The 21,895-nt window shown below is 35.6% G+C and overlaps 1 protein-coding gene, 1 long non-coding RNA gene and 1 pseudogene across 8 annotated transcripts in view; 2 read left to right on the top strand and 1 right to left on the bottom strand.

Annotated features, from left to right (window-relative positions):
* ZNF451 (zinc finger protein 451) overlaps positions 1–21,895 on the top strand; it is an 85,756-nt gene that overhangs the window by 53,776 nt on the left and 10,085 nt on the right. For 4 of the 7 annotated variants that reach the window (XM_036415482.2, XM_036415483.2, XM_036415480.2 and 1 more), the window contains 4 exons: positions 84–214; positions 1,085–1,271; positions 10,374–10,442; positions 17,774–19,909. In XM_036415482.2, coding sequence (XP_036271375.1) covers positions 84–214; positions 1,085–1,271; positions 10,374–10,442; positions 17,774–17,820 — 434 coding nt within the window. In that variant the 3' untranslated portion in view covers positions 17,821–19,909. Of the gene's footprint in view, positions 1–83; positions 218–1,084; positions 1,272–10,373; positions 10,443–17,773; positions 19,910–21,895 lie in introns of those variants that run through there. The other 3 variants (XR_004983923.2, XR_004983922.2, XM_045572680.1) reach the window with 2 other exon arrangements.
* Positions 6,824–8,204, top strand: LOC118706179. Its single transcript, XR_004983926.1, has 2 exons — positions 6,824–7,840; positions 8,081–8,204. It is a non-coding gene; the product is annotated as an uncharacterized LOC118706179 (long non-coding RNA).
* Positions 8,441–9,027, bottom strand: LOC118705428 (annotated as a pseudogene).

Here is a 21,895-nt window from a genome sequence, read left to right as displayed (position 1 = left end):
TTGATAAAATTTTCAATTGTATGTAGTGTCTGGTTCTTTTTCTCCCGTTTGACTATCATTTATGCCTTTTTAAAAAATAATAGGAGGAAACACCAATTGGAAGCCTCCACTCAACTGTAAGATCTATAATTACCTGAATAGGATTGGATGCTTCTTCCTTCATCCTCGTTGTAGTAAAAGAAAAGATGCTGCTGATTTTGCCATATGTATGCATGTGAGTCATTGTTTTATTCCAGATTGAATGTAAATCTAGGACCTATTTGGATCCCCCCCACTTTAATCATAACGAGACTGTAGTTCATGTTTAAATGTTATATTTTTGTATTAAACCTTCTATATCAGGTTCTACTTATGACTACTATAAGGGCAGAGACTAGAGCTTAATTATTTATTGCTTTTTCCCTAACTTCTATCAGACTCTTAGGTACCATAGTAAACTCTCAACTATTTATTGAATAAATGATCAAGAGAGGACACTGCATTTGAAGTATACTAAGACAGTTTCACGTTTTAACATCTCTGAAATTGGGAGGCACCTTAACAATCACTGTTGGCTAGGCAGGATTTGCATGTTTCTACTTTGCAAGTCACCCAGAGAAACAACCAGCCTGAGACCCAGTTTAAATTCTCTGCTTAAAGATTTACGTGTCACATTTATAACATGAATTTACTAGTACTCTGAAAACTTGTTAAATGATACTTATGCTTTAAACCACAAGAGATTTCTTTTTCCACCCATTCAGTGCCAATATTGAGTGTACTAGTTACATTGCTTACCTTTTCTCTGTGGTTGATTTATAGCATTTCAGCTTTATGATAGGGGCCTCCTATTGGACTCCTTTTGGCTCCTCCCTGTTTCCATCCCTTCCTTCCTCCCACATAAAATAGCTTATCTTTTAGTTGATGGTATTTTATATTTCATTAAATGTGGTGTATTTCATTTATGAAGAAGATCTTTACTTTGGTGGGAACTGGGAAACAGTCTATATCCTTCCTGGGTGTGTGTTCATTCTGAAATAGATGTAACTTGATTTGAAACTCAAATGCTGATTTTTATCAACATCTGCTATTTGTTCCAACTTAGGCTGGCCGTCTAGATGAACAATTACCCAAGCAAATTCCTTTCACCATCCTCTCAGGAGATCAAGGTTTTCTGGAGCTAGAGAATCAATTTAAGAAGACTCAGAGGCCAGCACATATACTGAACCCTCACCACTTAGAGGGTGATATGATGTGTGCCTTGTTAAATAGCATATCTGATACCACCAAAGGTATGCCGCTGCAATCACAGTGTAAACCACCCAAGAGGAGGAGACTTCACTGCTGAGAGAAATAATAAACTGCTGTCCACTAGCAAACTGTTGCCTGCTCACTAAACCTTCATGCTCTCATACTTCTATTTGTTTTCTCCTTACCTCACTTCCATTCTTAAGTTTATTAGACTAGAATGAATTCATAATCTTTTGAAACATTTTTGATATAATAGAGAAAGTTTATATTCATGTATATAACATATTCATAATATGAAATAATGTTTGTATAATTTTACAAAACTAAGAATCTAGACTTTCACTTTGTTTCTGAAATTCCAAATTTATCTTTATTATTTCAGAAAACAAAGCTCTTAAAAGGTGAATCCAGAAGGCAATAAATAATAATATGTCAATATCCCTCCATCCCAAGAAAAAGACCATATAAGAATTTGACAGTGACAAAATGAAGCTCTGAAAGATCGTTTTTTAGTTGTTGTTTTTATTTTAAATATAATTTTATTGACTTCAGAGAGGACAGGAGAGGAAGAGAGAGAGAGAAACATCAGTGATGAGAGAGAATCATTGATTGGCTACCTTCTGCATGCCCCACCCTAGGAATTGAACCGTGACCTCTAGGTTCACAGTCAGTGCACAGCCTCTTGCAGAGCCATGTTGGCCAGGCTCTTCAGTGCCTTGGAAGGGCTAGTTACTCCCCATCCTAGTCCTGGAACTTACGCTCTCTTATCTGTCTTTCTGAAATTGTTCAAAGAAAGAGTACTGTTGTCCAGTTTCACCAGTATTTAAGAAAGACTGTAATTCTAGAGGTTAAGAAGGGATTTTCTTTTTTTTCAGAATTTCTGAAGTAAATGTGGTTAGAAGAGAATAACTGCAGTTATGCTCTACATTTTGCATTTATGAATAAGAATCGAAGGTATCGATGAATGACCTCCATGAAAAACTAACTACTTTTGGCATTTTTATTGCATGGCTTTAAATTTTTCAACTTTGCTCACCTTCTAGCTATTTTTTTCATTCAACTTTCTTGGAGCCCCATTTTGATTGAAAACCCATTCTGAATAATTTTGCTGGATCACTTATTACAGTGAATTAATTCACTTCCACAAACTTAGGAATCATTCATTAATCGAGATCAACTATACATTTTAAAGGAAAATTAACTCTTTTTTACATATTTATGTCATGTCTTAGTATTGACTTTTATCTTTCTGTTCTGTAATTTTTAGTTTTACCAATTTAAACTTTGTTTGTTTGTTTGTTCTTGTATTTTTGCTTGTTTGCTTTTTCCAGATGCCTTCTTTTTCTACTCTTTTGCCATCCTCTTTCCTTAACATTTATTTAATATCCTGTAAAATACTTAAATTTTTACCTTTACTACCATACGCCAAACCCTTTTTTCTTCTCTTTTGCTAATGCTTTTGGGAGTGTTTGTTTTGCAATTTAGAATATGAAGCCTTTACAAATTTGCCTTTATTTCAACTTTGGAATAAGAATTGCATATGAGTAGGTCTGCATGAGTATATTAGGGTTGGAGGTAAGATATAGGTTATTGTTATATGTTGATTTTTCCTTTCCGAATGCCTCTCTTATGTTCTAGGTTTTTGGGTTTTGTAATCATTTGTTCACAATCAGTGCTCTTGTGAACTTACTGCTCTTTGTGAGCACATGTATACTTTTTTCTGAATTTTTGTGAAATGCAGAGATCATGCAGTGCATAAAGAATGGCATGGGCTTTTTTCTAATGCTAACTTTGCTGCTTCCTAGCTGTGTGATTTCAGGCAAGTTACTCAACTTTTTATGAGTCTCACTTTTCATATCGATATGGTTGTAGAAATTAGTGATATGTATAAAATGCTATAGGTACTATAAATAGCAGCTATTTTTATTAATACTATAAAAAGAAAATATGATTCCTAGCCAATAGACTTTTTTTTATTTTTTCCAACTTTTCTATTATAGTAAAATGTACAAAACATAAGCTTTATCATCTTAATCATACTTAATCTTTTGAGTTTACTAGTATTCCCAGGAATGGAATAGCTGGATTATATGCAAATTCTATTTTTAATTTTTTGAGAAACTACCTTACTGATTTTCACAGGGACAATACCATTTTATTTACATTCTCACCAACAGTTCACCAGGTTCCGAATTTTTCTACAGATTTGCCAGCACTTATTTTCTGCTCCTTTAAAAGTTTTTTTTATTTATTTTAGAGAAGAAGGGAGTGGGAGAGAGAGTAGAAACATCGATGATGAGAGAGAATCATTGATTGGCTGCCTCCTGCATGCCCCCTTCTGAGGATCAAGCCCGCAACCTGCACACGTATGACCAGAATCGAACCTTGGGACCTTTCAATCTGCAGACTGACTTTCTATCCACTAAGCCAAACTAGTCAGGGCTATTTTCTGCTTTTTGTTACCCTAATGGGTATAAAGTGGTATCTCACCTTAGTTTTGAGTTGTATTTCCTTTATGATTAGTGATGTTGAACATCTTTTCATGTGTCATGGCCACTACATTTTAAAAGTCATGAAAATTATTAATACTAAGTGGCCAAACAAATCTAAGTCCTTAAATCATATTTTATGTAGATCTAAATTTAAAGATGCTTTTGTAATTTTAAAATTAAAAAAAGTTACGCTGAATTGTAGTATTCAGTTACCTGATTAAAGACACATTTTTTTTCTTCATGAACAAATTAAAGACATCAAATTGCCTGATAGTGAACTTATGCAATAGTATCTCCCCTCCCAACCCCACCTGTGGGGATGCTTTCTAAGACTTCCAGTGGATGCCTGGAACTGCAGACAATACCAAACCCAATATATACTATGTGTTTGTTTGTTTTTTAAATAAATAAATAACTTTTCACTTAAAGGGAGCACTTTATGGCTCCTCTTTGGCATATCAGAATTGCCAGCATTGCCATTCTCAAGCTTTGGGGCCATTATTAACTAAAATAAGGGTTACTTGATCACAAGTCCTGTGAGATACTGTGACATTAACAACTACAGCTATTAAGTGACTAACAGCATACATATACAGTTGACCTTTGCACAATACAGGGGTTAGGGGTACTGACCTCTTACACAGTAAAAAATCTGCATATAACTGCAGTCAGTCCTCTATATATAGATTCCCTACCACAGGATAGACCCTTGAAGGTCAATTAAAAACATCCATATATAAGTGGACCTATGCAGTTCAAACCAGTATTGCTCAAGGGTCAACTGTACAGTGTAGACACCGGGCAAGGGATGATTAATGACCTGGGTGGAGTGGAACTCGATGGCATGAGATTTCATCATGGTACTCAGAGCAGTGCACAATTTAAAACCTATTATTGTTTATTTTTGGAATCTTTCATTTAATATTTTTGGACCATTTTGGACCACACGTAACTGAAACCCCAGAAAGTAAAACGTGGATAAGGAGGACCTAAGGTAGTAATAAACTCAAGAACAATCACTTTCTTGGATAACTTTATCACATTTCCTAAAAAATGGCTTTTTGAATAGTAGAGTAATAGTTTCTGTTAAGTAGTGTGGTCTTTATATGGATTGGGATTTAGAAAAATCTCTCAATGCTCACAAATATGGTAACTTTCATTGTGCCTTTAGGGTAAGAATGCCAGGATAGCTTCTTTTATCTAGTTTCTTAGCACAGTGTTCCCATGTTCAGATTTGACAGCCAGTCTCTTAACACAGTGTGGTTTTTCTGGGCAGAGTCAGTGAGCCTTTTTGAGAATCTGACCAAAGCCTCTTTCCATAGAAGTGAACATGTATATACAATATCACATACAGTTTCAGGGGATTTGTGGTCTCAAGGTTTTTGGTTACCAACAAACCAACCAACCCATACAACTCTTATTTATTTTTATATATATATATATATATTTATTTATTTTACAGAGAGGAGGAAGAAGGAGAGAGTCAGAAACATCAATGAGAGAGAAATATCAATCAGCTGCCTCCTGCACACCGTCTCCTGGGGATATGCCGGCTACCAAGGTACATGCCCTTGACCAGAATTGAACCTGGCACCCTTGAGTCTGCAGGCCAAAGCTCTATTCACTGAGCCAAACTGGCTAGGGCTACAACTCTTATTTAGGAATGTGACAAAAGTTCATACTATAAGTAACATACAATGGAATTTCTCATATGTTTATTATTTTATAAGCAATCTGGCAATTTTTTAAAAAAGTCGGCATACTATAGATAAATGATATCTGTTTGAACCTCTTATTCTTCTCTAATGTTTCAGACATTTTTCATTATTAGGACCAGAAAGAGATTTTATATAAACAGGAAGAATCTGTTAAATAGTGTCACAAGAATCAGTGATCATAATGATATTTAATACTTTGAGAATATAATCTGCCAATTTTTCAGTTAATTTAAATTTTTTTCAGGAGGTACTTATCTCAGTAAAAATAGAGATTTTTTGGAGTTGTTGGTTTCATATACAGATGTCTAGTTATTTGGCCATAAATATTAAAGCTGCTTTCCTACCTGTTACCTTCCTACCAAGCAAAAGAGTGACAATAATTCTTTAGGGTAAGAATGCCAGAATAGCTGCTTTTATCTAGTTACTATTCTTTAGGGTAAGAAGCTATCCTGGCATTCTTACCCTAAAGAATTATTGTCACACTTTTGTTTGGTAGGAAGGTAACAGATAGGAAAGCAGCTTTACTATTGGTACATTTTTAGTTCTCTGACTTGGTTAGTTAAGCTAAATCAGTTACTCTTTGTAGCAAAGTGAGCCTAATTTTGATATTTAAATACATCATGCTTTTTAACCTGTAAATTCTCTCTCCTCCTAAGCATCAGAGTTTTAGCATCAACATTTTTATTACAGCTATGATATATAAAAATATTTATATCTTTTTAGAGGCATTTTATTATAAAATATTAATCTGTCTTAATTAACACCATTGACCCCCTTACCCTTCATCGATTTTATTTTATACTTCACTTTTTTAAAAATTTGCCAAAATACATGGATCCTTTACAGTAATCCTAATTAGAGGGGCAAGGTATAGGCTCTTTTAGACCTTTTACATTTTTTCCCACAAATATATGTTAATTAAGTTACGCCTCATGTTTCAAAGGAGCAAATATTACTTGTCACATAAGTGTTATTTCAGAGAAGAGAAAGGAAACTAATCTTTATTGAGAACCTATTATGTGCCAGCCATCAGGCTAGCTGCCTTTTATATTTGTAGGGTTTGAAGATGTTTAAAGAACTTCTTCCACATGATGTTTAATCATCTTTGCAACATTATGAGTTAGGATGTGTTAAGTTACCCCATTTTATAGATGAGGAAGCAGAGGTCCAGAAAGGTTAAAAATAAGCTACATGTGGCCACATGTGTTTTCCCCCATCAATATCACCAATACAAATACCTGATTTTATGGTATATAGAGAGACTCCAATGTGAATTATTGTCTCTCAACATATCCTGGAAGAATGAAGATAATGAGAGTCTGCTTCAGTCTGACAACATTTGCAGAATCAACTTCGTAAAGACATCAAATATGAGGTTTTTTTTGTTTTTGTTTTTGTTTTTTAAATAACATTCAGAAAGATGTAAGGTTTTGTTTTGTTTTCAGAAGATGAAAAGACTTGGTTTTGGATCCTGATACTTTAAAAAGTAAGCTGATTATATGTCAATCATAGCCAAGAGAAGTGATCAGCATTATAAGATCCTTAGGATCTTTTGTTCATAATTTAACAAATAAGCCCCAGTTTCTTTTCTTGTGACTGTAGAAATGCAATCTCAATGTGATAAACTCATGCTGAGTTATAGAAGCCATGCAAGCACCACTTTCATTTACCTTGTATGATGTTGCTTCCCAGCTTGTAATATTCTCCTAAGATGAAATGACTATGCTTATTGTTCTTACTACACTAACCATACATATTTTAAGAGTTTTTTGTTTGGCTTTATTTTCCCAAGTATTAGATTATTACACCTACCTTAGACAAATTCTTTGAATTTCTGAATTACCATTTTTCACTGTTTCATTGCTTATATAAAAAATTTTGTGGGCTCTTAATTATCTGTTTATATAAAAAACTTGACCATATCTTGTAGCTTAATGGAAGAACATTAACTTGATTAATGTTAGATTTTCTTTTTAAAGACATTGTTTCATATATTCAATAGTTTATCATTCTTACGTACATTAAACATCCTCTTTGCAATTTTATGCAAAGTATTACCTAGAATATTTTTTTTCTGAGGCAATGCAAAAATGAATTTGAGGCTGTTATATTGGTGAATTCAAGTTGAGAACACAGTTTACTATGGTTTAAGAAAATTCTTGTTGAATCTGAATACTTTATTGGACTTTTTGTTTTATGGGCCTAGGACATTGTTGTATCTACTTTCTTTGGGAAAGAATGGAGTTAAGTATTAAGCATAGTTGGTATGTATAGAATCGTATCAATTACATAGACTTTAAAAAGCCTTATTAAAAATTAAATATAGAAGTTACTCATGCTTTGAAAGTATAGATGATTGAAGTAGTATCAAGCTCTATTTATTAGGCATTATATAAAACAGTGGTTGAGCCGAAACCGGTTTGGCTCAGTGGATAGAGCGTCAGCCTGTGGACTGAAAGGTCCCAGGTTCGATTCCGGTCAAGGGCATGTACCTGGGTTGCGGGCACATCTCCTGTAGGGGTGTGCAAGAGGCAACTGATCGATGTTTCTCTCTCATCGATGTTTCTAGCTCTCTATCCCTCTCTTCCTCCCTGTAAAAAATCAATAAAATATATTTTAAAAAAACAAAAAAAAAAACAGTGGTTGAATTTCATTCTAAAACTCTACCTTCCTGTTGCTTCCTCAGCCTGTTAATTAAATTATATGTTGTCGCTTTGGACACCATCTCTAAAATCTATATGATGTAATTCTATTCAAAGTTCTGGGAACAGAATGAAATTCTCTACTGGTAAAGCTGATTGAGGAAAGGAAATCGTTTTTAATTTTTGCAAACTAGTATCGAGCTAACCCTAGTATCAAGCATTCAGAATGTCAGCAAAGCATTCAGAATGTCAGAATACCACCATGACCAGGGCTATCTAAAGACACATTCAGTGGTGTGTTAACTATTCAAAAGAGACACAGTTTACAAACAAATTTTACACAGCCCTACATTTGAATTTTAAAAAGTGAGTGAATGTCTAGAGGGGGGTTAAATGCTTTATAGACAAGAGAAATAAACACAGACTAGAATTAACTGATTCATCTTCCTCCTCCTCAATTTCTTCATCTTCCTTCTTTTTCTTGCTTTTTTCATTCAGGTTTTCCGTTAGCTCTGAATGCAGCAATATTCTTTCCATGTTTCAGCTTACGATCTTTGTTTTCCTCAGGCGACTTGTCACCTGCAGCAGGGTTACCTCACACCTCTCCCAGCTTCTCCTTTTGTTTGGGGTAATAAAACAAGAGAAAGGCCAAAGGAGGCCTCTTAGGTGCTTTGGGATCTTTGAATTTCTTTTTGGTTTCCCTTTTAGGAGGGATATGATTTTTCATTACTCCTTTATAATGGGCCTGTCCACCTTTTGCCATGTCTTCAAATTTTCCTTTCTCTTTAGCAGGCAGGTCCTCCACCTCTCTGAGCACTTCTTAGAGAACTCTGAGAAGTTGATGGAAGCATCTGGGTGCTGCTGCTTGTGCTCCTCTAGGCAGATTTGCACAAAGAAAGCAGATGACATTTTGCCTCTCAGCTTCCTAGGAGCCCCTTTACCCATGTCTAGTTACTTTTCTTCCGTGAGCACAGTCTCTCAGTGCCCGTCCTGCTCACACTTGACCCAGCGCTGTCTGTGGAGCTCACGTCCTGCAGTGTCTGCAGTGATGAATTGTTGAGACCAGCTAAGACAGTCTGCTTTTGACTGGTATTGACTTTGAATTATAATAACAGAAAGCTTGAGTATTTTATCTTTGTACCTAGTGTTTTAAACTTAATTTGTTATTCTTCAAACTGTAATGTTCTTTCCCCCCTAAAACATTGCTTGAAATATTTGAAGTATCAGATGCATATAATAGAATGTAGAAAAAGCAATAGTATTTTTGCTGGAATGGCAAAAGATAACTTGTAATAAGTTTTTGCAACAAAGGAATATAAGGGATATGCCGTGATTTTTATTTATAAACAATTATAAGTCTTTAACTTTTAAATGTATATTTTGTTTTTAAATATTCCAGAGAAGCAAATATGCCCTTTTGACTTGTATTTAGATATTAAAACTCTGATTCCATCATTCTGAGCTATATACAGGGTAGGGCAAAAGTTGGTTTACAGTTGTTCATATGGAAAATAATAATAATACAAGAATAAATTGTTTTGCATACTCACAACTATAAATTTCTCTCTCTCTCTCTCTCTCTCTCTCTCTCTCTCTCTCTCTCTCTCTCTCTCTCTTCCTCTCTCTCCTTTGTGTGTGTGTGTGTTTGTGTGTGTGTGTGTGTGTGAATGTAGTTAAAGTAAAAAGCCAAATATTAGGTCATTGATACACTATGATTCAAATTTGAAGTGACTTTGGCAATATCTTGTCAGTCATGGCATCTTCATAAAGCCTTAGCTCTCATTATAAAAGCATATAAGACATGAGTTGAATAAGTTTGTCCCATGCAGAGGCATTGTTAATTATCTGATCTCTATAGAGATGAATACATATGATTTTCAAAATAATAGGAGAATTTTATATGGCACCAAGGTTATAAGATGATTCCATGCAAGTGAAACTTTGGGGTATACTAGCATCTTATAATTTAGTTTTTTTTAAAACCAGAATTTCCTATTCAATAGTTATATTAAAAGAATTTTTCAAATAATTCTTTGACTATAGAACTAAAATTGAATTGCCTATTTCATTAGTCTTATTTTATTCTTGATTTATGTAATGTAATTTGATAATCATTTTTTAAAAAATTAACAACAACAAAAACAAACCTAAAAGGAAATTGGTATTCTAATGGATGGTAATTAGTAAGCTTGGATATGGGAGAAGTCATTGATAAATGTTTGAGAATATATAAATTATGGCACAGTAACTTCTTCAGAAATTCATTTGCATTTATTGATTCTGTCTTATAGAATGTGACAGTGATGACAACCTGGGTATAAAAAGTACTCCAATGGAAGATGATTTCAGATCCACAGAAGGTAACCTAATGGGAAATTAATCCTTTCCCTACTTGAGTGTATCTTGTCTGTATTTTTCCCCCTTCTCACCTGTTCATCCCCCCCTACTCCTTCTCACCCCTTAGTTGAAAAATAGTTATCTCCACATTCAAAAGATAGTTTGCATTTTCTCATGTAAGTTGATTTAGGCATAATACTAATTTAGTAGGCAAGAACAAGATCAGCCAATTATGGCTCTTGAACCAATGCCAGTTCACTACCTAGTCTGTAAATAGTTTTATTAGAATACACTCCTCTTAAATATTGACTGTGTTGTGGCTATTATATTGCAAGAGCAAGGTTGAGTAGTTGTGACACAAATAGTATAGACTATCCCCCACCCTTGCCCTAGCCTAAAATAATTATCTTCTGACCCTTTGCAGAAAAAGTTTTCTAACCCCTGGGCTTAGAGAAAATGTTTATTTCCTAATTTTTACTTTGAGTAGATTAAAAGTTTTATTAAAAGCTTTGCAGTAGAACTATGAAAGCAAATTCTTCTGTCTAAATATTAATGGGCTGTTTCTATAATTCATGGGCTGTGTCTAAATATTAATGGGCTGCAATTAAAAGTTTTCCCTCTTTTCAAATGAAAATCTACACATTTTCTTTCATAGGTTAAAGAGAACTTTACAACAAATAATTTACTGACTATACCACTATTTGGCTATGCCTTATGCTCATTTTTTTACTTTGGCTTTTCCATCATATACTGATTTTAAATAATCATGGAAAGAAATGAAACAACGGATTTTTAAAAATATTTTAAGCTTCACTCATACCTTACATTGGTATCTTTGACATAAAGGACAGCAGTAGGAGTGAGAATGTGGAGATTTGAACGTACGGAGGGAAATGTAGCTAAACAAACATACATAGTGGCCTGATTTGTTTTCTATGTATTTGCTTGATCTCTCATATAATTAGTTTGAGACCATACTAGAGCTTTGTACTATTAGGAATTTGGGAATCTGAATCTGGCAGTGGAATTGATTCATCCATTTAATGAATTAGAAAATGAATCTCTCTCTTATAGCCAGAATTACTGGTTAAACAAAGTAAATCTGCAGCCTAATTGGAAGCAAGCTTTTTGACAAGTTGTTATCCCCGTCATGGTTTTTGAAGGACTAGATTAGTGCATAGCAGCCACATAATGATGAGTTAAACAAATGAAAGAACTTTTATGATTTTTAAATAAAAAACTGCTAGCTAAGTTGCTTATCAAGGACATCACAAGTTAAACACCATTGAGCATTTACGTAGTTCAGACTTTGCAACCTTTGCCGCACACAACCAGTCCCATAGAAAATGCCAGACAAAATTTTAACTTTTAAATAACCACATCTGGGAAGCCTTCACAGTTATGTGGGCTCCTAGCTAGTCCAGAAAACTCTGAGATGTATAACAACTGAATATGTGTCAGAATTTCTAGCATTATCTATATAATGTATTATATGGTTTAGAGATTTGTAGAGGTGTTACATTTTTGTGATTCCTTAGTTTGGAAAATGGATTATCATTAAAGGATGAAAGAGAAGGTAAGAAGGTACTTTATATTTTTAAATAGTTGCCTAAAAAAAATTGAAAGGGTGTTGTGTGTGTGGTCTTTTATTTCCTTTTGCTATATATATTTTATCACATATAATTATTATACATACTAGAGGCCCAGTGCACAAAATTAGTGCATGGGGGATGGTCCCCTCAGCCTAACCTGCACCCTCTCCAATCCAGGACATCCCTCTCACGATCCTGGACTTCTGGCTCCTAATCGCTCACTTGCCTGCCTGCCTGGTCACCCCTAACTGCCCCCAGCTGCCAGCCAAATTGCCCCTTATTGCCCCCTCCCTGCCGGCCTTGTCACTCCTAACTGGCCACCCCTCCTCCGCCAACCTGGTCACCCCTAACTGCCCCCTCTGCCAGCCTGGTCACCCCCAGCTGACCCCCCACCAGCCTAGTCACCCCTCACTGCCACCTCCTGCCAGCCTAATCGCCCCCAACTGCCCCCCTGCTGGCCTGGTCGCCCTGAACTACCCCCCCCACCCCCCAATCGGCCTGGTCATCCCCAACTGCCCCCCCTGCTGGCCTGGTTGCCCAGTTCCAACTGCCCCCTCTTCTAGTCTGGTCACCCCTCATGGCCTTCCTGCTGGCCTGGTGCCCCATGCAGCCTGCTGTTCAATTGTTTGGTTGTCTCTCACTAATCCCCCTGCCGACCTGGTCACCCCACACAGCCTGCTTACTCAGTCTTTTGGTCATCCCTTGGGTCAGCCCTGGGTGGCTGGGCAGCTGATACATGAGGCTTGCCTGCACCTCGGGTTGGCACTGGACAGCTGGGGGCCTGAGGGGACTGGGTGCTGCCAACTTGTGGCCGTGGGTGCTGCCATCTTTGAGGGTGTGGCAGTCAGTTAGCATATTCCCTCCTTATTGGCCGTGGGTGCCAACATCTTTTTGAGGGTGTGATGGTCAATTAACATATTTCCTTTTTTTTTAGATAGGATTATATATTATGACATATATAATAAAAGTGAGAAGCATACAGTGTTCCATGTAAGTTAAGGAATCTGATCTCCTCTGCACTCTCCTCTAATACCCTTACTTTCCCTTTTCCTTTTCACCAAACAGGAATTAGCTCAAATGTTAACTTTTAGGTTGAATTATATATAATTATCATTTGTGTAAGCAATTTTGTATGGTCAATGCCTCTCCTAGATTTTCCATCTTTAGAGAGAGCTAATTCCTACTTCCTCTAGGCTCTCTTTGTACCATACCAAGTGGCTTTAAAAAAATTTTTGTCTGACCATAGCTAGCATGGCTCAGTTAATTAGAGCATCTCCCCGTATACCAAAAGTTGCAGGTTCAATCCCCGGTTGGCACACATATAGAAGGCAACCAGTAGATGTTCTCTCTCACATTGATGTTTCTCTCCCTCCCGTCTCTCTAAAAGTAATAAGCGTGTCTGTCTCTCTCATCTTCATTGAACTATGAGCTCCTCAAGGGGTAGAATCATGTTTTATTTATCTTTATTTCAACAGCATCTAACACAGTGTTTGGCACTAAATGCTTGGTTATTGAATGAGTAACCAATGCCATGTGTCAAGTTATTCTAGTAAAATAGGTATGGGAATAGGGGAGCTACCTTTCCCCAAGATAAAAAGCCACGTGCAGATTTATCCTGACTTCTACCGCCATTTGTCAGGCATTTATTTTACAGTGTTGTGTTAGGAAGGGAAGGAGAGACTTGAGAAGTTATTTTAACTTTTTTTTAGTTTTGCTATCAGGTCTGGACTAGAGCATCACTTTGCTTTCATGGTACAGGTTAACAAAATCACCTAAATTCTTCCCAACCAATTGGCCTCAGTCTTAATTTCCCTTATTCAATTACTGAAAGATTAGTCTTGGCAGCTCTATCATGCTTTAAGTTTGTCGTAAGTTTACTTATAATAAATAGACAAATGTAATATTCAGATTTTGTTTCATTTTGTGTCAGTTTTGTAGAATTGTTTTTCAAGAAATTTACCCATATTACCTAAATTGTCAAATGTACAAATGTAAAGTTGTTCATAACATTCTATATTACATATTTTTATTTCTGTAGGGCATTTTATATGAATATTTATGTGATATTCCAATGATATGCAGATTAGATGTTCCAGCTGGTTTTATTTTTCTTCATCCTAAAGAACTTCCTTTCATTTTACGTGATGCAGTTTTGCTTGTAATGAATATTCAGATTTCATTTGTATGAAAACATCTTTATTTTTCTTTAATTTTGAAGGACATTTTCTCTGGCTTTAGGATTCAGGTTGACTAATACTTTTCCCTTGAGCACTTTAAAGATGTCATTCCATTTTCTGGCATTCATTTTTTTTTAATGATAAATCACCCTAATTTGCATTATTATTCCTCTATGTGTAGTATGTCTTTTTTTTCTTTTTCCCTTTTGCTGCTTTCAATATTTCCTCTTTGTCCTGGGATTTTAGCAGTTTTTAAAAGTGTTCCTAGATAGAGTTATCTATCCCACTTGGGGTTTTCTTAGTGCCTTGTATCTGTAAGTTTATAGGATCCCTTGGTTTTAGAAATTTCCAGTTATCATTTCTTTACAATTTTGCCTCGCTTTCTGTCTCCTTTTCTTTTGGAACTCCAATTACACATGTATTAATCAGCTTAAATACACATTTATTCATTTTATTCCAATCTTTTTTCTTCATTTTCAGTAATTTCAACCTTCCCATTTTATTGACCCTTTTTTCTGCTGCATCTAATGTTAAACCCATCTACTGAATTTTCCATTTCAAACATTGTATTTCTCAGTTCTGAAAGTTCTGTGTTTTTTTCTCAGAGTTTTCATTACTCTATTGAGATTTCCTATCCATTTATCCTTAAGTTCGTGAAAATAAAACTTTGCTAATATCCTTTTCTGCTAATCCCAACATCTTAATTATCTTAGATATTAGTTCTATTTTATGTGTTCATCATATTAGACAACAAAGTATAGTCTGTATATTTTTATGTTTGGATGTCTTCAATTAACATTGTTTTATAGATTCATCCAGATATTAGCATGTAGTTTTGGTTTGTTCATTTCCAGTACCTGTATATTCTATTTTATGCATATATCACAATTTATTTATTACTTACAGTCATTTGGTTTGAACTTTTCAGATATTATAAGAAATACTTAAATGGCCAAAGCCTGTTTGGCTCAGTGGTAGAGCATCGATCTGCGGACTGAAAGGTCCCAGGTTCGATTCCGGTTAAGGGCATGTAAATTGTTGCAGGCACATCCCCGGTAGGGGGTGTGCAAGAGGCAGCTGGTCGATGTTTCTCTCTCATCGACGTTTCTAGCTCTCTATCTCTCTCCTTTCCTCTCTGTAAAAAATCAATAAAATATATTTTTTAAAAAAAAGAAAAAGAAAAAAAAAGAAATACTTAAATGACCATTCTTGCCCATGTCTCTTGGTGTACATATGTCCAAATTTCCGGTTATATACTAGTATACCTAGAGGTTGCTTATGCTCAACTTTGGTAGGTAATGCCACATAGTTTTTCTAAAGTAATTGTTCTAATTTCTTTTCTTATAGTAGTGTATATGAATTCTCATTAATCTGTTTCACTAATCATTGAAATAAGTTAGTCTTTTTAATTTTAGTTAGTGATGGGTATGTACTGTTATTTCTTTGTGGTTTTAATTTTTTTTTTCCTGCTGAGTAATATTTCACGACCATTTTGAAACAATGTTTTGTCAATGCCTCTTCAAAAATTTTGACAGTTTTCTTTTAGGTTATCTTTTGGTTGCTTTTTTTGAGTTAAAAATCTTTCAGTTCTGCCCAAACCGGTTTGATCAGTGGATAGAGCGTCGGTCTGAGGACTGAAAGGTCCCAGGTTTGATTCCGGTCAAGGGCATGTACCTTAGTTGCGGGCACATCCCCAGTAGGAGGTGTGCAAGAGGCAGCTGATCGATGATTCTCTCTCATCGATGTTTCTAACTCTCTATCCCTCTCTCTTCCTCTCTGTAAAAAATCAATAAAATATATTTTTAAAAACAAACAAAAAAAATCTTTCAGTTCTTTCTGTGTACACAAGTTTCATATATTGCATATATTTTCTCCCACTCTATAGTTTGCCTTTTTACTCATTTAATGGTGTCTTTTGATGAATAAAAGTAATTTTAATACATTCCAAATTCCTATTCTTTTCCATTATGTTTTTGACACACCACCATTTATTAAATTAAAATGACCATCTTTTCCCACCATTCTGTAGTGCCATCTTTATTATAAATCAAGTTTCCGTATATTTATGGAAACTGTTTCTAAGATGTCTATGCTGTTCCTTTCCTTTAGTCTACTCATTTATTCTTGAGCTAGTGCCACTTAATTACTGTAACTTCGTTACTTTTAATTACTGTAACTTCATAATGAGTTTTCATATCTTTATAAATCTTGTCATTTTAATTCTCCTTTGCTAAGAGCCTCTTGGCTTTCCTTTGTACTTCTTCCTCTCTCTCAATTCATCTGAGGACAACTCACTGACCTAGAACCTAGGTTTAGCTTAAACACACTATATACCAGCTTATAGTATTTTATTTTATTTTGTTATTTTTAAATATATTTTTATTGATTTTTTTTACAGAGAGGAAGGGAAAGGGATAGAAAGCTAGAAACATCGATGAGAGAGAAACATCCATCAGCTGCCTCCTGCACACCCCTTTCTGGGGATGTGCCCGCAACCAAGGTATATGCCCTTGATCGGAATGGAACCTGGGACCTTTTAGTCGACAGGTCGATGCTCTATCCACTGAGCCAAACTGGTTTTGGCCCAGCTTATAGTATTTTAAACTACAGACAACATAACACCAGTGTCCCAGCTTAGGAAGGTACGTATAGCAGCATCCTAAAGGGATCACTGGTCCTATGAACCAAATAGTCTTTGAGAGGCAATCTACTGGATGGAATGAGATAAATCTGGTGTGACAGGCTAGGGAAGACTAAAAAATTGGCACCTAATTCCACCCTTCTGGGCATTATTAGCATCATACTCAAGGAGGAAATGGAGAGACCTATGAACCCCAAAATGTCTCCTGTTCACTACTATATTTCTATGCCTGATATACAGTGGGTATTTAGTAATATTTGTTAAATGAATGCATATGTGTATTCATATAAAAGGCTAATATGCAAAATTGTCCACTCTGGAGTTCTGGGAGACCTGGAGTTCAATTGCTTGCTATGATGTGTGCTGACCACCAGGAGGCAGCACGGAATAACGAAAAGCCCTGGCTGGCAGCCAGAAGGCCCTGATAGGCCCTGATCACCAGCTAGGCCTAGCGACCCTACCCATGTATGAGTTTTGTGTATAAGGGTTCTAGTATAATATAGGCTTCTCAGAAGATATATATATTGTCATGATTGAGATTTTACCATTTCATGGTTTTGCCTATTTCTATTTTGTCATATATGCATTACATCAAGTCTTTGGAAATAAGTAAGTGCATGGATTTTTTTAATGTTGAATTTAGTGGCTACCTATCAGTGATTCTAGAAATTTGTTAACTATCTACATTCCTAAATGGAAAAATTTGCAAGTTCCTTAACACATTAAGTTCATATATGTTATAACTCAGTTTGAGGTTATATCCAGGTTCTCATTTTCTGAAATATTCAAATTTTATGGAGAAACTTCCAAGTTGTTATAAGTTTCTACGTTTTGATTTTCATTTACATCTTTAAAAGACAAATGTAGTTGATGGGACTTAAATAAAGTACATCTTTACTAGTTGCTTGCCCTAAATATTAAAATTCTCTGTTTTTTTAATGCAGATGTAGAATTAGAAGAAGCTATTAGAAGAAGCCTTGAGGAAATGTAACTAAAGATATTACCACAGAGCATCAAGTAGCCTTGAAGATACTCAGGATAATGAATTCTTGATTTTGTTTTCTAAAGAAGGCCAGCAATGGCCTAACTAGTACAGAAGTATTTGGAACACTGCTTTTTTTGTTTTCTCATGGTCAAAATTTTATATTTGCTTTGTATTTTTGTGCTCTTTTTAAAAAATGTAGAGGAATAAAATACATGTTAATACAAATATATAAACCATGTATTCTATTAGAGGTATGACAGTTTCCCAGTTAACTTGGAATTCCTATATTTAGGTTAAAAGAATTGAAAAATAGAAAAGCTCTTGACTGTTTATATGTTTCCCAAATAGCATTATTTCTTTACTTGTACATTATTACATTTTTTACATTATTTCTGTACAGGTGATTCTAGGTTGTTTTTTGTTTGTTGTTTTTTTAGGATTGGAAATGAAAATAAATAAAGCTGCCATAGATTAGTTTTTCTGTAAATTCTACTTCTCATGTGGCACTAATCTATGTTTATAATTACCTTTGATTTCTCTGTTTATGATTATTAGAAGACAGTAATAGAAACTAATTGTGGAAATAGTTTAGAAGTGTTACCAGCACTGTTCTTTGTGGATTTCACTTAAAGGTGTAATTCCTGCTTTAATTAGAGCAGCACATTGCTGGAATAAAAAGAGCACCCTTCTTTGAAATAATTAAAAAGAAACCTTTTCTATTCCTTTTACCTGCTTAGACTTTCATGTGACTTGTATTATCTACTGTTTAAAAGGAATGTTGTCAAAATACTTGCATAGAATTAAACTTATTTTTAATAATATTAGTCTTTTTTATATATTTGTGTAAACATAATCTTAAAAAAATAATGTTCCAGGTCTACTCAGGAATAATCTTCCTTAACCCTTTAAAATTTTTATTTCATATGTAAGTCCCTTCATTTTGTTATTCATTAAATTGTTTTTCAGTTTCCTACATTTGGTATTGCATATTTAATTTTTAAATGTTGAGGCCCCCATTGTGAATAATTAAAATATTACATTATTAGAGTAAGAAGGACTGTCATACTGTCTTTATGTACATGCTTCATGTCATTTGACCAGAAATGTTATTCCAAAATTTTTGAGTAGTAATTGCTTACCAAATTGAAAATTTTCTATAATTTTTTTAAAGAAAAAAAAATCATTGTTAGAATTTTGTTCTTTTCTGCAGTTATATATTTTAGTGTGAAATCACATTGCTATATATTTTTTTATTACAGCACAGTCTTTTTACAGTATAATCTTTTCAACTCACATTGGAAATCAATTTGTGTTTTTATTTTTTGAGATATCAGGTCTAGACTAGCCGGCATGACTTAGTGTTTGGGCATAGACCCATTAACCAGGAGGTTACCGGTTCAATTCCCAATCAGGACACATGCCTGGGTTGTGGGCTCAATCTCCAGTATGGGGTGTACAGGAGGCAGCTGATCAATGATTCTCTCTCATCATTGATGTTTTTTCCTCTCTCTCTTCTTCTCCCTTCTCTCTGAAATAAATAAAAATATATTTTAAAAAATATATATCAGGTCCATTCTACCTATTTATATATGTATATTTTTTAAGTAGACATCATAGCTTGAGAATTTACCAGTCATTTTTCCAAAATAACTACATTGTGCTTTTAATTTGTATGTTAAAGTGGTCAAGTAAGGCCTTAGGAGGTAGTCCCTGAGCCAGACCTTAGACACCTAGAGGAGCTTGCACGGTAGTGAGAAGCATAAAGGACATTCCAGAAAGGAGTGTGGCTAAACAGCCGTGGGGAAGAGGAAGAAACAACGGCTCTGTGCCAGAGCTGCCACCCCCGGGTGTGAGGTACACTGATGCTTTATTAAGCAGCTTTTCATCATGACCCTTAAAAAGGTAAATTGAATTGTTTAATGTTTTAGTTGTGACTGATTGTCTTTCTATCTGTTAAGCAATTTAAAATAATTTTTTTAAAATTTTATTATTTGAATTTAGTTACAAAGTGGGGTTAGATTTAATCAATGGATAAAATTGCAGAAAATTATGGGTAAACTAAATTACCAAAGTAAACGTTTCTAACATTGACAAAGATGCTTATCTTTTTGTTTTATTTATTCATTCACTCACAGAATATTTATTATCTGCCATGTCCAGCGATTGATTGTTCTAAGCACTTGAGATTTATCAGTGAGTAAACCAAAGCCCACTCTGTAGAGCACACATTGGAGGAGAGGAGGTTGGATAGAGTGTTAGATGATAAGCGAATATATCCAATGGCGATAAGTTAATGAAGGAATATAGGAAAGGGAAAGATAGTGTGGGGGTGGGAGGTTTATTTTTAGTGGGTTGGTCTGGAAGGATCCTGACCATATTAACTTGAGCAAAGACCTGAAGAAGTTGATGGAGTGAGCCATGGAAATATGTCTGAGGAAGAGAGTGCCAGATGGAGGGTGGAAAGGTCTAAAAGTCAGCTTGATGTATCCATGGAAAAGCATGCAGGCTATTATGAGCTAGGAGAGCAATAGAGAAAGTTCCTGAGGCCTTTTTAGGAAAGATCTTGGTTTTGACTCAAATGAGGAGCCATTGAAGGTTTCGGAGAATAAGTTGTGTGATCTGCCTTATTTAGAAGGGTTAATGAAGGTAATGCATTGAGAACGTACCTGAAAGGCAAGAGTAGAAGGAGGGCATGCATATAAGCATAACCAATGGACGCAAGACACTGGGGAGTAAGGGTATGTATGGGAGTGGGGTGGGGGGACAATAGGGGGATATGGACCCATGTAATGCCTTAATTAATAAAAAAATTTAATTAAAAAAAAGAGTAGAAGGTACTGTCTGGAGGAAGACCAGACTGGAGGTACTGCTGCAGTATCATCCAGGTAAGAATTGGTGGTGGCTGGGACCAGAGTAGTGGCAGTGAAATCAGGGAGATGAATTTGGATACATTCTGAAGGTAGATCTGCAGGGATTTACTTAAGGATTGGATCTGGTATATGAGAAAAAAGAGAGCCTAATATTATCCTAAAGTTACAGGATAGACTTTTAAACCATATTTTTCAAGATCAAGTAATCCCATACATCAAGGGTTCATTAGTGTTTATATTGAAGTCTTAGGGAATTGGGTTCCAGTTTTAAGGGCCTCATCTCTGTTCAAGTATTTAAATGGCTTTGACTTCAGATTAAAGATTGTGATTCAACTTTAACCTATTTTCATTCTATGCATTCTGTACATTCTCATCCTTGCAATATGAAGCATCCTAATATAAAAAACAAACAAACAAACAAAAAAAACGAGGGTCTGTAACATCCACAACGACTGGAGGTTCAACCAGAAGTCAGTGCTGGGTTGCCATGTTAGGGGTGAGATCAGGCCAGCAGGGGAGGGCCGTTAGAGGCTTCCAGGCTGGCAAGGGAGGGCACTTGAGGGCAAGATCAGGCTGGCAAGGAAGGGCTATTAGGGGTAATCAGGCAGAGGCAGTAATGGGTGATCAGGCTGGCAGGCAGGTGAGCAGTTAGGAGCCAGCGGTTCCAGATTGCTAGAGGTGGGATCAGGCCCAAACCAAGGCTGGACATTTCCAAGGGGTAAGTGATTGGAGAGGGTGCAGGCTGAGGGAACCCACCCCCCCTTCCCCACCGTGCACAAATCTTGTGCACCAGGCCACTAGTAGAGCTATAATAGGAACAAGTCACAAGTTTTAAAGTAGGTAAAAAAAAAAGTAGAAGGGAAGAGAGAGAGAAATATCCATTGGTTGCCTTCCACATGTGCCTGGCTGAGGTTCAGGACCTGAACCAGAATCCAAACCAGGCCCTTCAGTCCCACCCAGCTAGAGCAAAATTAGATCTTTGTACTCCCAGCCCAATTCCACTTTTACAAATTTACGTAAATTGGGTGTGAAATGGCCTTAATGGATACTAGTTAGTTCACTCAAAATCCCAACTAGAATAGTTTTTAAAAAATATATTTTATTGAATTTTTACAGAGAGGAAGAGAGAGGGACAGAGAGTTAGAAACATCGATGAGAGAGAATCATCAATCAGTTGCCTTTTGCACACCCCCTATTGGGGGTGTGCCCAC

The sequence above is a fragment of the Pipistrellus kuhlii genome, unplaced genomic scaffold (assembly GCF_014108245.1).
Source record: "Pipistrellus kuhlii isolate mPipKuh1 unplaced genomic scaffold, mPipKuh1.p scaffold_m20_p_5, whole genome shotgun sequence".
Taxonomy (NCBI): Eukaryota; Metazoa; Chordata; class Mammalia; order Chiroptera; family Vespertilionidae; genus Pipistrellus; species Pipistrellus kuhlii.
This window is presented reverse-complemented; position numbering and strand designations above follow the sequence as displayed.